Here is a 17,457-nt window from a genome sequence, read left to right on the forward strand (position 1 = left end):
GTGTTGTTTTCTCAGTTTTCTGTCTAATATATCGTTTTTCTTTACCTGTTCTGAGAAACTTGTGACCTTGTTATGAAGCACTGCCAGGATTAAATACGTATTATACTGTATTCAAGGATACAGTTCATTCATAATTGCCTTGGCTTCTATTATAAGTGTGATGTGATGAGTGATATGCGCTTGTGGTTGTGATGCAAGGTAAAGTTTGAAAGGATAACAAATCATCCCTGCCCCTGCTTGTGGTTGCAGTACACACACTATACAGTACTGTGTATTCTCAGTGTGTATGTGTTGAGTCAGTGCCGCCGGATTCCCAGCGGCAGCATCTGATTACAGACGATTTGACGGGGAGATAATAGAAAACTGAGCTCAGTGTTGGGTACGCGCTGTGACTTATTGAGACTTTGTTTGAAGTCTTTGGCACCTTGATTTGATAATGAACAAATCCAATTTGCAGCGGAAGTAGTCCCTTAATGCATTAGAAAATAGAGACGCATAATGTTTATGTAAGGGAATTGAAAGACATATTTCTTTTCAAGTATTTGACTGAATCAGAGGACTAACTAATGGATTTAAGGCGGTATGTTCTCCCTTTACAGAGCATAGCATACGCGGCATCGATTTACTATAGAAGACAAATTCTCAGAATTCCTCAGTCGCTGGAGCAGCCTGCGTAACCTGGAGCGACAGAAATAGCTTTTATGCATTTGGTGTGGGAAAAGTGAATTGGGTCATTTTCTATTCTGCAGCTCAGTATAAAGACCTGATTAGATTAGCTTTGATTAGATTTGCTCTCTGAACGAGGAGGGGCTGCGGTGAGGCCTCCTTAGAGAGGAGAGGTGGTGGTGGAGGGGCGGTGGGCTTGTTCTGTTAATAATGTGCTAAATTAACCATCTCAGCTTCTCTCTGCCTGGAGCGACATGTTTTATTCATGTCAATAGACTTAACAGGTGTGACGTGACAGGTGTTGCTGCTGTTTTTTTTCTCTCCCTCTGATCACAACTCGGGAAAAGTTGTTAATTGGGTCTCGGGATTTCTCTTTTTCTTTTTTTTTAACAAAAATGCTGCTGTGAATTTTTAATTAAAGGAACATTCCTCTCGATTTGAACTCCATTTTAAGGTGGACAATTCATATAGCAGAGCACACATTGTGGAGTTTTTAACTGTGCATGTCATCGATCGAGTTGTGTGTTCACTGGATCTTCTCAGTGTTGAAGTTCCAGTTCCAGTTCTTCTTTTGTTGCCAGCTGTCAGCTACCCAGCTCTTCTTCTGTTAATTATAGACAAACCATACATGTTATTTATATTGGCACTATCACTGTTTTTGTTGTCAACAATTCCGTTTCCCACAACTGAATAATACACAAATAAACATACTGAAGGTTGATCTAATCAACAATTATTATATTTCTCTTTATCACGCCCAAATGAAGATTATTTGCAAAATAGGGAATTATGAGCATTCCCTAACTGCTAGGGGAGCCTTGTGAGAAAAATGTTAGTAATCTGTCCTCGTCAGTCCTGGCGTTCCTCAAGGATGTGTGTTTGGACATCCAAAACTTAAGACTGCTCTCCTACACACATGGACCATATGCACCTGCTTCACTTTTGTGAAAATCGATGCTTATGTGTCCAATTGTAGTTCAAACATAGAGTGAAGACATGCCAACGCCAGGCTGCAACGGACGATTATGTACAATACATATTTTTTAAAGTGTTATCGACTTTTGGTCAAGTGACTAAAGAAATAATTGACTATTGACTTTTGTGACTTATATTGTGTTTAATCAATCAGTGCTTCCTGTGCAGTAGTTCTCAAAATCATGAGGAAAATATTAGTTTTCCGCCCAATGTAGCTACAACCAGTTGTACTATAAAAAAAAACACTGCACGTTTTCAGAGACACTTCACCAATGCCGAAAAGAGTTTTTCGGAGTAAGGAAGTGAAATAACTCTGAGAAGTGTGTGGTAGCAGTACTGAAGATTACATCTAATTAGTGTGTATACAAATCATAAATTCACAGAGCCGCTCCAGACTGTGCGCTGTATTCTCAGTAGGGTGGTGTGCTGCTGCTGGCGGCTGTTCCTGCCGTGGTGGAGCTGTAATTTATTCATTGAACAGGTGAAGGCGGCGAGGAGTGGGTCGGTTTCTCCTCGCCTAATGAAAACTCAAATCCCTCTGACTCCTGTAAATTGGTTAGGCGGTATCAAGTGTCTCCCAACACGTCCCCACCCTCCCAATATCCCCCCTCCCATATCTCACACACACACACACACACACACACACACACACACACACACACACACACACACACACACACACACACACACACACACACACACACACACACACACACACACACACACACACACACACACACACACACACACACACACACACACACACTTAAAGAGCACACACACACACACACACACACACACACACACACACACACACACACACACACACACACACACACACACACACACACACACACACACACACACACACACACACACACACTTAAAGAGCACACACACTACAACTCATAAGGTTGGTCGTCTCGATGCAGACAGCGGGGACGTGACACTCCAGCTCCTGTCCTTCAAGGACACACTCTAGAGCAGTCACACACTCTAAAATATGTACACACACACACACACACACACACACACACACACACACACACACACACACACACACACACACACACACACACACACACACACACACACACACACACACACACACACACACACACACACACACACACACACACACACACACACCAGAGTCAGGCTGCTCTGAGGCCGTGGGACAGCCCCATCTGTTTGGGAGCCAGCGGCGGTGACATTTAAAATTGATTACAAAGGGAAAGATTGATTATGATAATGTTCACTTGTATTCACTCATTACGGAGTTATGGCTGCTCATAAATCACTGCTGTGTCATCTGGAGATGATGAAGAGGAGTGTGGTATTAACAGCATGATCCTCTGCAGACTGAGGGTCATCGTTTTTAGATTTTTACTGATTTTATCTGATCTGAGTGTAGTTTAAACATTCAGTTCCACACCTGAACCAGACGTTGAGCGGTCTGTTAGAAAGGACTGACACTTAACATTGCCCTTAACCTCCCCAATTGATATGACCTTACGTCATGCTGTGCCCTGATCATGTGAGCGGAAACAGAGAACCTGCTTACACCCTGTTTGAGAGCCATTTGATTTATTTGATAATTGTAGTGATGTAACTGCCCAGCTGTGTGTCTCTCACTGAGGGAAAGAATGGTACATTTGGCTTTGAATCGTCTGCCTCATAGTCAGAGGTCATCATTTGATTCAAGTCTCTATTATAATACTAAACACTTTGATTAGTTTCTGTTAAGTCATACAGGGAAAGGGAGACATCAGTCTAGTTGCAACTCTGTACTCTAATTTAGCTGCACATACAGCAGAACTGTCATCAGATCAGTTTACTTTCATATGAGATCTTATATCATGTTTTAGGGCTGCTTCCGTGAAATGTAATGCCAGCAAACAGCAGTAAAATGCAATCATTGAAATTATGAATGGCACCACCAGTGACGATTTTTGCACATTTCTGTCTACTATGAAAATAGTATTTAACAAAACAATCTTAACTCAAGACCCCTCACTAACTTGGTGGGCTTCTTTTATTTATTTTTCACGTCTGACAAAGACTCAACAATTTGTCAAAAAGAAAATGTATTAAATGAGTTGCCGCTATAATGAGCATAACACTTTCCATTGTGAGGTAGTCTCTTGTAGATGATGTCAGACACATTTAACATTTTATTTATGCACCATGTAATCAAGTCAAATTGCTCGTATGTGTGAACCTACCTGGCAACAAACCCGTTTCTGATTCTGATCTCCTGCCCTATGTTTTTAATGTGGTTATCCTCTTTTATTGCAAGCCAAGTAAATGATGTCTAATTTGAATTGCAGCTCTGAACTTGCTTGTTGTGAATACACCCTAAAGTAACTACCAAATACTTGTAACAACATGGTGTCACATCTGAGTCAAGATTTTTCCTCCCTTGCGTCTTTTCTGTCCCTCTGTGAACTAAATGTAAGCACCGTAGAATCACTTTTAAAGCGCTGCAAAGCACTTTACCCCTCTACCTTCTTGTTTCATGTCTCTGTCTCTAATCTCCCCCAGCACCACTTTGCTGCCTCCCCTGTAATCTTCCCTGCAGCCTCAGTCGCTGCGAGTCACACTTGGGTCATGGGAACTCACAGCTGCTCGTCCGGCCTCATGCAGTTGACGGACAGTGAGCTCCATTTTGGTTTGTTTGCAGATGCCCGTGAAAAAAAAGGAAAAAAATAGCCCTGCACCTGAAACAATCCAGAGTGTGAGTTTGTTGCTGTGGGATGGCGGAGCGCGTCTCCTCTGGGAAGTAGGCCATAGTGTGCAGGCATAGTGTGCAGGCATAGTGTGCAGGCATAGTGTGCATGCTGCGCTTTCTCTCAGAATATCCACAGAAAACTATATCGCAGCACTAAATGGTCTAATCTAATATTGATGTGAATTATACACAACACCAGTGATGGAATGTTACTAAGTACATTTGCACTGAAGTACTATTTTGACATCCATGTACTTTAATAATATTAATGATAAAGCTTTATTTGTAAAGCACTTTTCATTCACAGGATGCAAGTCGAGAGAATACAAATAAATACATATAACCAAAACATTTACAACAGATTATCCACTTAGTAAAAGTTGCATAGACATAAGGAAAAGTGAATGAATACAAAACAATTATAAAAAATTATAAATAAATTGAACAATATGAAAAATATTTTCGGCGACTTGAGGAATATTTAAAAGCCTGCTGCTCAGTTTTTATTTGAGTATTTGATGCTACTTTGTACTTCTACTTCACTACATGTCTCACTACTATAATGAATGTAAACTTACAGTTAAAACATGCGGTGAATATATCCAAACATTGCGACAATTGATCGCATTTTAAATTATTTCGAACGGTTGTGTTGTCACTTGCTGCCTTTTTCCTCATTCTGACTCACACTCAAGTGTTACTCTCTGAGGGAGCGTACAACAAATGCCAATAATTGATGCACGGCAGTAAGAATGCTCATGCAAACTCTACGTAAAAGCTGTGTATTGTATTTACATTTTATGTTATATCTATACATCGCACTGCATTTCAATCATTCTTGTTATTGGTATTCTGTGCAATGACAATAAAGCTAAATCTAATATAATCTAGAAAAAATGTCATCATGAAATCATTATAATTTCTTCTACCATTTGCTTTTACTTTAGTCTACAATGTGTTATAAGAAACCCTGAATGGTATCGATGCCATCACCCAAAGAGTCTCCCCTGACAGCTGAATTAAAAGACACACCAAGCCCTTACCAGATCCATGTGGAAGAAGGCAAGGAAACATGAATGTCCCTTTTTGGAAATCAATACATTACCACTCAAAATGCCCTTGAGCAAGTCATCAAATCCCTACGATTTCCCGGGGCGCTGACCTCCCGGTGGATCGAGGAGAAGACGAACGTACGCCCTCTGATATCGATACGGTGTCATGGAAAAAGATCATCGAGATCCAGAAGTGAAAAAGGAAAACTGGATTTAATGTTTGGCTCGAAAACAAAATCATTTTAATAAACAAGACCGGTCAGGTGAAATATGGAAAAGACGGCTTATTCTCGGGTGAATGTTTTGTGTCTTTCATCATAACAGTGGCTGCACTCTTTAACTAGCCTCGGGTTGATGGAGGCTAATCAGTTACAGCAGTGTGGGAACAAGAATAATTTTCCCACCGTTATTCACCTTAATGCAACGTGTGTGTGTGTGCGTGTGCGTGTGTGTGTGTGTGTGTGTGTGTGTGTGTGTGTGTGTGTGTGTGTGTGTGTGTGTGTGAGGCTGAAGACTCATGTGTTTCTGTTTATGAGTTACGGCATCTCGTATCTAGGTTTCTGTGTAAACTCCACATCATGTGCATGTCTTGAAGTGGGCATATCTGAGTTTCTGTGTGTGTGTGTGTGTGTGTGTGTGTGTGTGTGTGTTTCTGTATTAGCGTGCAATGTGATAACCTCTGCCCCCCCTTCTGTGTTTCAGCGAGCGTACACTGTGATATTGGAGGCGTGGGACAGGGACAATGGCACACACAGCAATGGTAAGCATCATTTCACCAATTTAAACATGTTTCTGATGTCCGTCCTTTAATTTAGTCTTTGTATATCATAGCTCTAGTTAATGTGATTATACTTAGGTCATGGTGTTTGTGTCACATTCTGGCTCAACTCATCCCTTTCTTTGGCTTTGATTTCTTGCTAGTAATCTACCGTTGTATTCCAATGTAATGGTTCACAGTGAAAGGGATGAGCATTAACAAGAACTAGCAAACATGGGCCATTATGTCATGCTTACTGACACCTGTACGCCCGAGGTCTATTGGGTAAGCAGAATGGAAAGAAAGCCAACTCACCCACTCATATGAAACACCTGCAATCTGTTGACTAACATGAAAGGAATGGGAGACGTGTGCCATGCTGTGAGATTTGTGACTCTGTGCGGGAATGTCAGGTTTACCCATCAACGCTGCACCTTCAAAGTGAGGCATTGACTTCCTCATGCACCAATCTGATTTGTCATTGAGTTTTCCTAACGCTCCTCCACCACCGTTTCCTATTTCTCGCCCTCTTCACGGTCACTCTGACTGTTTTTGGCCATCTCTATTTAAAGCCCGTGAGAGCATTGCATCGTTAAGCCATTAATTACGGACCGCAGCAGCTTTTCTTTGCCCCTCTTTCCTCTGATGTCTGTCTCCTAATTAGCATCCCGACAGCTGTCCGGCTACTGCACGCACTTCATTATCCTGAAGCGCCGTGACACGCTGGCATCGAGGCTGCCATGCCCCGGCCTGGACAGCAGCTCTCGTGGGGCGACACGTTGGTTTCTGATCACTCCACCACTCCACCAAATTCAAACATAACCATTTCTTTGTATCAAATACTACACAAGTTAGGAATATAAAATAAGAAACAGTCCTCCATGGATGTGATGCTCAGATTTATTTTAGCAGGTATTTGGGCTTAAATTGTTATTATTTACTTCTCTGCGTATCTACTTTCACTCGAATGTTCCTACTTCACTTTGGGAATTCCTACATTGTTGGGAGTTGCTTTCGACAAACGTCAGAGAGCAGGGATAAACATGTTGCATCTAGCATTACTGAAACTGTTGCATAATTAAAGAGTGCTAGAGAATCGTCATGTACAGCAGGCCAGGTGTGAACAGGAATAAGAATGGAAAGATGTCACGACCAAGATTTTTTGGCCCAAGAGCCCATTCCTCAACACGGTCTTATATTATTGTACGTAATACAGGTTTAATCTAAAGTGGCATTTATTAAGAAAAAGGCATTTATTAAGAAAAAGGCCTAAGCCTCCAATGGTCTTATCTTCTGAAGTTTGGGAATGTGCTGCTTTTCTCAGATCTGTTTTCTCTCCTGTAAATGTCAGAAAATACTGAAAATAGTTCATCCAAATTTCCTCGAGCCGATATTGACATACGATTTATTTTTTCTGACGATCGGTCGAAATCCTAGGTATTGCATTCACTGTCAAAGAAGACGTACAATGTTCACATTTGAGACGCTAGATTCAAAATGTTTTCATTGATGAACTCTGTGAGAGGTCATGATGGCAATTCTAAAAGAAGCGAGGTTACTCCAGTGAGCGTTGTGTGAACAGGTCTGGGCAGCAGGTTGGAGAGTGAAATGAAGTCTGTGTGGAAGCTGTTTGGGCTTCAGGAAGCCCCCGCCTGTTTAAATACAAAATAGAAAGCGCAGGAGAGGATGATGATGATGATGATGATGATGATGAAGTTGACTCTGTGTCGGTGGATTGTTGGCTGGTGTGGAGGGTACACATTATTTTCTTTACACTGGGTAAGGATGGGTAATCCCCTCCATCATAAACCAGGGGATAATTCAGTTGAGATAGCTTCCTTCTGTTCATCTTCTTCCTCTTTTCCATAAAGCTCTATTGTTATCCATCAACTGTTGAACACACACACACACACACACACACACACACACACACACACACACACACACACACACACACACACACACACACACACACACACACACACACACACACACACACACACACACACACACACACACACACACACACACACACACACTGCAGTTTATTGTGTGGATTATTCTGCTGCTGAAAATAGTCACCAACACATTTACTTGTTCCTCCTTGTTGAGTAAAGTTTGCTTAAAACAAAATAATATATTTGGTAGATTTAAAAGATTAACGGCTTTATCATAAACCAGTGGGAATGAGAGCTACAGACAGGAAGTCATCACATATTTGGAAAGCCTTGAACTGATGTTTTAATGGGATTTGTTGACAATAAAAACAATTTATATGATAAAAGTATTGCCAATCTTATCGCACAACACTGATGCCCTGATGGTTTTGTACGTTATATTCAGATAAATGAAAACAACTAAGGTGATAGATGAGGTATTTGTAACGAAACTGTACTAATTCATGTCACATTACCACAAACTAACAATTGAAATATCTATGGTATCAATAAGTGGTACCCTACTGATATAATGATCAAGCATTATGTGAGCAATGAACTTAAGGTCATTTTCACATTTCCTGACGTTGGAGTGTGCCGCAAGCTGTAGGCTGCAATAATAAGATGCATTATAATGTTTTTGCAATCACACGAAACCATTTCAAGGTTGATTAAGAGCAATTTCTGTACCTTATAATTTGAACTCCACCCAGCTGAAGCAACAAGCAGGTTAAAACAAATCAGCAAAGAGAGAGAAGAGAGGTATATCCACCTCTTTTACTGATCACAAATGTATGTAACAGCTGAACCGCCTGCAGGAAGATGCTTCCCAAAACAAAATAACCGCTTGACAACCGGGTTATCATCGCTGAATCACTTTCAGAGTGAGAGGGTTGTTCGGGCACGGCTTCTCGTTCCTGTTGTGCTTTCATATGCAGCCATTATCTTCAACCAACATAAGACTAAGGGCTCACGAAATGATTGCAGGTTTTATTTATAGTTTCTAGTTGTAGGAGATTTTTGTTCTCTTGGCATACAGTATGAGATGGAAATTCAACATTTACATATTTTTTTTAAATCCAATGATCTTGGTTTTTACTGAAAAATAAATACTGGAAGACAATTTAATTTAAAGGGGCTCTATTCTGCTCATTTTCAGGTTCATATTTGTGAATATGTGAACCTGAAACGATGTGATTGGTTAGCTGACCGGCTCTGTTGTGGTTGGTCAACCGCCTATATATTTCCCGACCCTTAACCTATCACGTACATTGTAGGGGTGTAACGGTATTGGCCCCGTACCGTCACGGGGGGTGCCTAAAAGCTGTTTGCCAGCCGCCCTTAAACAACAAATGAAGAAGAAGAAAACACAACAAAACGAACAAAATACAAGAAGAAGAGAAGTTAGTATTGGGAGTTCAGATTAGTGATAGGAATGATGGCTCTTTGAAGGGAGCCGGATCGTATGGCTCCGTTCCTTTGCGAGAGCCGTTCAAAAGAGCCGTTTTTTTTAAAGGGGGCGGGGTTAATAGGTTTATCTGCGAAATATACCTTTTATAATTCAATCAAATGTAGCCCTGTTTTGACTAATGATTTATATGTGTACACATATATCACTTACATTATTCAATACATCCTTTGTACTGAAGTATTCAAAAGTAAATGTTAAATTTTTAATATAAATGATTTGCTGTGGCCAAATGTTTTCACTGCATGTGCAGACCCTTGTAACTCTCTGACTCTGATTGTAGAACCACGCTAAAAAAAAAGCCGATAGCAACACCAATACAAACTGACAACAAATCTTTGCTGAGCCTAAAAATAATCATAAATAAATAACATAATGAAAATAAATATATTGCAATGCTCAAAACGGCAGCATCCAACAGTCTCTAATCCTTGGATATTACATGTCACTGCATGCATGCACGGAGCACCCGTAGCACGGAGATCATCATATCATTCTGTCTTGTATTACTTTAAAAAAAAAAGAATGGCTCGTTCGCGGGCGCGAGCCGGCTCCCGTCGTTCACTTAAAAGAGCGGCTCGTTCGCAACTGACACATCACTAGTTCAGATAACACACAGGAGCTAGAAGACCCACCTGCTTCTTTTAAATCAGCTGTGTGGGAACATTTCGGGTTCCCTTTGGACTACAATAACGATGGAGTGGTAGATCGGACCATGGATGTATAATAAGAACCACTAAATCATATCAGAAGGCATCACCGGAGTCCGGCAAAAGACAACAGCAGTTCAACAGCTTATCCCCGCTGTTGTTAAGAAGCCAATAGACATGAAAGCCGAGAGACCAAAATAAATAACAGAAGCTTTTGGCATATACTTTTCAACAGCTTATGCAATAGTAGAGGACCCCGGCTTTTATTGATTGTGATTGAAACACTATCTTATTATTTATTTTGTAATATTTCCAAGACATTCTTTTGAGTTTTACAGCTTATTGAACCTTTTTGTTTGACATCAGCCATTATAGATAATATGGCCACCTGAGTGTGTGTGGTACTGTTAGTGGTTTGTTTTTTAACTGTAATACAGTTAATTATTCAAAATGTTAGAGTTGCTTATTTTTAAACTGAAACTTGCACTGCTGTTCAAAATAAATAACAACAAACCTGGAATTATGCATTTGGGTCTTTTTTTTGCTTTTTCTTGTTGTACGTGACCCCCAAACCGAGGTACATACCGAACCGTGCATTCTGTGAACCGTTACACCCCTAGTACAATGTTCATTTTATTTTTGCAAAACACTAACAACGGCATGTGTTTAGCCAACATTTTACGACGTTGGTTTCTTTTGTAAAATGAAATAGAAGGGGGGCTTTGTATATGAGTGCGTGTATTCCTCAAATTAAGCCACTAATAATCAACTGCTGGGGTTTATTTTTGAGCATTTAAGACACTCATGTGGGCCAGATGGGGAAAATGTGACTTTACTTTTTTCTGAAAACCATCAGATGTCCGGTGAAGGAAAACAAAATAAACTTATTTTAACGAGCATCATAAACACAGCCCTGTCTTCAGTTCAAAGATCACCACTGTTACAAGTGACAAGAGGTCAGAGGTCAAAGTAAAAGTGTCACAGCCCCCTATCAAAACGGTGCAGTTACAGGTGGCTTGTTGCATTCAAGTAGAAAAAAGTCACGCTTTGTCTCTGAAATGAATCTTCTCCTCAGTTTTCTCTGGACACGATCAGCTGCTCGGATCTGAAGCCCCCTGCTGTTTATGTAATGTGTTTTTTGTAATGGCCCACTCTCTCCTGCTCTCCCTAGTAACAGCGGCCTCTCTTAGTGTGTCTCCTCACTACAGAGGGAGCTCATTGGTCTATATTTTTATATCTAATTGCTGGAGATGAGCAGCAGCGAGTGTTTCAGGTGGTGGGTGTGGGACTGGAAACTGTGGCAGTTGGTTAGCTCGCACAGAGACTCAGTAAATCAGGACAGCCTGGAAATGGATCCTTTCTCTATACAGTGTCAAACTTCAGCAGCTATGGAGATGATTTTAGAAAAGCAAAGGGATATGTCTCAAGTTTTACACAGTTTATGCGATGAAAACATAACATGTTATACAAGGTAAATGTCAGAACAAATTTAAAGTTATCCTTAATAAATGTGGCAACATTAAAATGTAGCAAGTCTAATCCAGCGGAGAGGGTATAAAAGAGGACACTTACTTTTTTAATGGTAAACTATTATTTCAGAATTAATTGTTAGAGTTCAGGTAAAACAATACATCTTTATGTTAATCTTAAGTGACAAAAGTTTAATTAATTTACTTTAAATTGATTTATTCTATTTACCTTATTGATCCCATATTCAGAATGTGCATACATTTCCCAATTTAGGATCAATAAAGTCAAACTAATCTAATTGAATCCCCATTTCCCATTTGTTTATGAGTCAACAACATTCTCCTTCTCCTTCTTCAACCACTAAGAGATGTCCCGCCCCTCAGCTTATTACGTACAATGTGTTGGAGCGCTAGCCAATAGACGCGCGAGTGTTAACATAGTGATGTCATTATGTTCTAAAAGTAAAGCAAATAGTGCAATAGAGGGATTTCAGGCAGACAATTTACATGAAAAAAAACCTATATAACAAAAAGCACAATAGGGCCCCTTTAAGACATTTGCTAGCAGTTTTCCACTTGGCTCCTCCCACTGAAGACAGAGCTGAGTTGGTACATGGGCTCTTTCCTATGTCGCTTTTCCTCGTCTGCTCCACTTCTCTTATTATTTCCGGCCTGGCTCCAATGGAGTCAGGGGTGGATATCCTGAGAGTGGGGGTGGGCAGAAAAGCATTTTGGGTTATCAAGTTCTTGCAGACCTCGCTACACCCTCGGTTTGAGCTCGCTTTATTCTCCTATTTTCTCCTCCTTCTTTCTTTTGCAACATATTTGGTGCAACAGAGTGATGTTTGACAGATGGGAGTCCTTCCTTCTGATCTGAACAGCCATCATTCTTCTTGGATGGTCATATATCACTAAACACCGGGTTGTTGGGTCAAATCCCATTACCGGAATCAGCGCTGCTTCTTGGAATGTCATTCAGAATTTGTGTTGTTTTGACCATGCTATCAAACCGACCCAAATACTTGACCTGTTGAGTGTTTTTAATGTATTCAGTGCTTATATGCATCAAGTCAACCATGATTTATCGAGCAGCTTTCGAGCAAATCAAATAAAAAAAATAGGACGATACAAGTAGTAAAATGTTAAAAAATAACTAGACAAGTCGTAATGCTCAACAGTTTAAAAAAATTACATTGAGATAAATGGTAAAGATGATAATGAAAATAAGTACTATTGTAGAGACCTAATACTACAACAAATTGTTGGTTATTCAATTTCAAGCAAAACATTATTTATACAAAACATTCTAGCAAATTAAATGCACTTCCACTGACAAAACTACCATGCTAACAAGTTACAAAATGTTAACAATAAAATAAATGTAACAATTTATATTGTTCAACTGTATAGTGTCTATACATTACAGTGACATACATAATAAAACCATATAATTATAAAAAAATGACATCAAAGCCAGACTAATACTAAGCCCCTTTTAGTAAAACAACTCTTTTCTGCTCTAACACTGATTTATTTGTCTTGTTTCCAGATGAGGAGCTTCTGATTGAGCGCAGCATCCACAAAGGGATGATAAACCCCGGCGACGAGAAGCAGGCGGTAGAGTATAAGAGCTCCTTCACCAGCCTCGAGTACACCATCCGGGTCCGCTGCGATGAAAACTACTACGGCGTCAAGTGCAACAAAGTCTGCCGTCCCCGTGACGACTACTTCGGGCATTACGTGTGCGACCAGCTGGGGAACAGAGGCTGCATGGAGGGCTGGACAAGGCCTGATTGCAATACAGGTACAAGGGGGGTCTGCAGCAGAACACAGGATACAGGGGGGTGGGGTTTAATTAGAACTGATTTATATTGAATTATAAGAGATTTGTTACTATTTAGTAGAGCTGTAACCAATTATCAAAGCCTTATTATTACATCAAGAGTATGAAAGTATACATAAAGCCCAACCTCTAGTGAGTTGGTGAACATTTTTTTTTAATGTTTTCATTTCCTGCCAGAAATCAGATTAAATACATCAAAAAATGTATTTGTTCATTTATTATTATTTATATTATTTATTATTTTTTTATATTTTTAGCAAATATTTTCAATTTCTTTTAAACCAACATTATTAATGGGAATCACAATTTTGGACATTGACATTGATTTAAGTTTTTAAACACAATCAATAAATAGATTGGATTAAATGAAGAAGGAAAACAATAAATGATAACACTTATTGTGCTTGTACTCCTATAGCATTTGAAATCTGATCAGATATTTGCATTCCTTAAGTACCTGATCTTATTTTCCCTGTACGTTAAAAGGGAAGTTTGTGATCACATGGACGAAGCTTTCTTAGTCTCTACCTCCTCACTGCCCTTTCTCGTAAAAACACTTGGAAGCCCACTGATGTTCATGTCAAGTGTCACTTTGTAAGAATTCAAAGAATGTTAGGAAACTCTCGTCAGCGCTGTAGACACCTTACATTTTCCGACATTGACTCTGCCATCCATTGTTAACGCTGCAGGGACTCTCTTGCATTTCACAACAAATAAAAAACACAGGAAATTAGATTGTAATGATTTGACCACCTGCAAAACAAAGTGCCAGCCATGCAAAGACTCCCATTGAAATCATTTGAAGTGATGGTGTAAAGAATGCTGATGGAAATGATCTGATTTGAAACTAACACTAACTTGTCACTTTCTGTTTCCATTTCCAAAAGCCATCTGCAAACAGGGATGCAGCCTCGAACACGGGACATGCAGCGTGCCGGGGGAATGCAAGTGAGTCACCCCCCCTCCCCCATTTGTAATTGTTTGTTTGTTTATTCCACTTAGTTCACCTTTGTTCCACTTGTTGTTAAGTGATGTCGAACATGCTTTTGTTTGGATGGGAAGAGTTTAATGAGGATAACAGTGGTGATGATGAGGAACGGGGGGGGGGGCGGAGGGTCTGTTGTTGGTAACATCGCAAGCAGCCTCACCCCCTACCTCCCCCATCCAAGTTGTATGGGTGCCCCCCCGCGTCCCGTCCCTCCACCTCCATCCCTCAGCTCCACTCTGATTCAGAAGCCATTGTTCTGCTTCCTGTTTTAAAGCTGACACACACACACACACACACACACACACACAACACACACACACACACACACACACACACACACACACACACACACACACACACACACACACACACACACACACACACACACACACACACACACACACACACACACACACACACACACACACACACACACACACACACACACACACACACAGAGACACAGACACACAAAAGCTCTGTTTTTTTGTTATACACTTCCTCCCTCGTCCTCCTCCAGCATTAGAGAGGCACGCCCCCCCCCCTGTAATGTCTGCAGCCCGCATCACCTCTCCCTATCCCGGGTCTTGTTATGGCTGGCACTCGATGCATTCCACCCAATAATAGGCTACAGGCAACAGGCAGGGATGCAGAGAGGATGGAGGGATATATCAGCTGAAGGGACTACTTTCATAGTCAAGAACATAAAAAACATAAAAAAGGAAGTAGTCATCACAATAACCAAAAGTTAGTCTGGTGACTGATAGCCGGATAATGGCCACTCATGTGTTTGTATTATCTTCTCTAGTGTCAAAAGTAGTTCATGAAGAAATAACTGATTTTGAGAATTATAAGTCCAGACTGAAACTGACAAATAGGTGGAAACTGAATGAGAAACAGGCCATTTCTATCGTAGATGGAGTGAAGCTAGATACATTATTATGACATTTAAAAAAAGGCTGACCAGGCGCTTGTTGTGCAGTTATGTAAAGAGGAAAGGCAGCAGAGGGACATTTAGATTTGATTACATGCGAAACTGAGCTGTGCATTTAGACAGCGGAGCATGAGAGCTTTAAAAAGCCCAACTGCTCACACACACACACTCACACACACACTCACACACACAGTAGCAAGTATTTGGGAAGAGGCGAGATGGTAGAGGGGAGGGGGTGGAGGACATTTATATATCGAGGCAGGTTTGATTTAGTTAAGATCTCGTAAAGAAAAAGAAAAAGTGACGCTGACATTTTCATCGGAAATGGCCGGAGGATTTGAAGAGAGAGGAACATGTGTCAACATGCTTTACCACCACCAGTAACACACACACACACACACACACACACACACACACACACACACACACACACACACACACACACACACACACACACACACACACACACACACACACACACACACACACACACACACACACACACACACACACACACACACACACACACACACACACACACACACACACACACACACACACACACACACACACAAGTTTGTTGTTAGTTATGAGAGTCCATGTTAATCACAACGTGACATCAGTGTAGGAGAACAGCTGTAAGCGCAAAAGCTAGTTAGCATACATGTATATCAAAAACATTTCAAACAACAAGGATGATGCTGAAACTAGTATACATTTCAATGTAACTTCTAACCTGAAGTACCCTAAATATTGACAAATAATTTATAGTGTACTTACTGCGTCGTTATTTAGCTTTCAATTACATTTCAGAGTCATCACTAGAATAACATTTTGAAACAAATGCGGTTCTAACGTGAATTTTTGTGGCAAGCTCCAGAAAAAGATTCCCACAACGTGGCTTGTTTCTAACTCAATATAAAAGTATATAAGACTAATATCACACTTAAATTATGAGCAAAACTCAAAAAATAAGGCTTAAATGAGCCGTTAGGTAAACAAAACAATCATCCTTTTGTCACATTTTCCAAACAAATGATGTGAAAGTTAATATGAAAATGAAATGAAAAAGTGAAAGAGAGAAAAATAAAGCGACAGAAGGGCTAAAGAAAGAGAAAGCAGTGAGAAACAGAAAGGCAGAGCAGCAGCCTGGCAGAGGAAAACTAAAAGTGTGTGTTTGGTATCTTGTTTCTTACACACAGCGCATTCACAACCTACGCTCCCTCATGTGACACTACGAAACATGTAGCTAGGCAACAGCGGGCTAAGTCCGTCCGCTGGATTTGGGCGCGAGGCTTTCCTGTAAATTATTCAACACACACACACACACACACACACACACACACACACACACACACACACACACACACACACACACACACACACACACACACACACACACACACACACACACACACACACACACACACACACACACACACACACACACACACACACACACACAGGCCCCTCTACCCCTGCCCACCGTCCCGTCCTCTGGGTGTGGTTTGTCTGAGGGGCAGCAGCGGAGCAGGGGTTTGTGGGCAGGCGGGATATTTTGGGCTCCTGCTGGCCCCTCGAGGTCCCTCTCATTGATGGGATGGCAGCAGCCCAGCGACGGGGCTTGGGGTAATGCCACCCTTTGCTCCAAACCATTTCCCTGCTCTCCCACAATGCAGCCAGACAGACTGTCCACGCTGCTGCACCCTGACAGTGTGCAGGGCACCACCGCTGACCACAGTGCCGGACAGCCGCACACATAAACAATGTACGGCTCTGGCTCTCACACACACACACACACACACACACACACACACACACACACACACACACACACACACACACACACACACACACACACACACACACACACACACACACACACACACACACACACACACACACACACACACACACACACACACACACACACACACACACACACACACACACACACACACACACACACACACACACACACACACAC

The 17,457-nt window shown here is 41.1% G+C and overlaps 1 protein-coding gene across 2 annotated transcripts in view; it reads left to right on the plus strand.

Annotated features, from left to right (window-relative positions):
• The window catches only part of LOC117467870 (protein jagged-2-like), a 53,591-nt gene that overhangs the window by 10,960 nt on the left and 25,174 nt on the right, over nucleotides 1–17,457 (plus strand). For both annotated transcript variants that reach the window (XM_034111761.2, XM_034111762.2), the window contains exons 3-5: nucleotides 6,127–6,184; nucleotides 13,255–13,509; nucleotides 14,436–14,496. In XM_034111761.2, the coding sequence (XP_033967652.1) occupies nucleotides 6,127–6,184; nucleotides 13,255–13,509; nucleotides 14,436–14,496 (374 nt within the window). The remainder of the gene's footprint in view (nucleotides 1–6,126; nucleotides 6,185–13,254; nucleotides 13,510–14,435; nucleotides 14,497–17,457) is intronic.

The sequence above is a fragment of the Pseudochaenichthys georgianus genome, chromosome 22 (genome assembly GCF_902827115.2).
Source record: "Pseudochaenichthys georgianus chromosome 22, fPseGeo1.2, whole genome shotgun sequence".
Classification (NCBI taxonomy): domain Eukaryota; kingdom Metazoa; phylum Chordata; class Actinopteri; order Perciformes; family Channichthyidae; genus Pseudochaenichthys; species Pseudochaenichthys georgianus.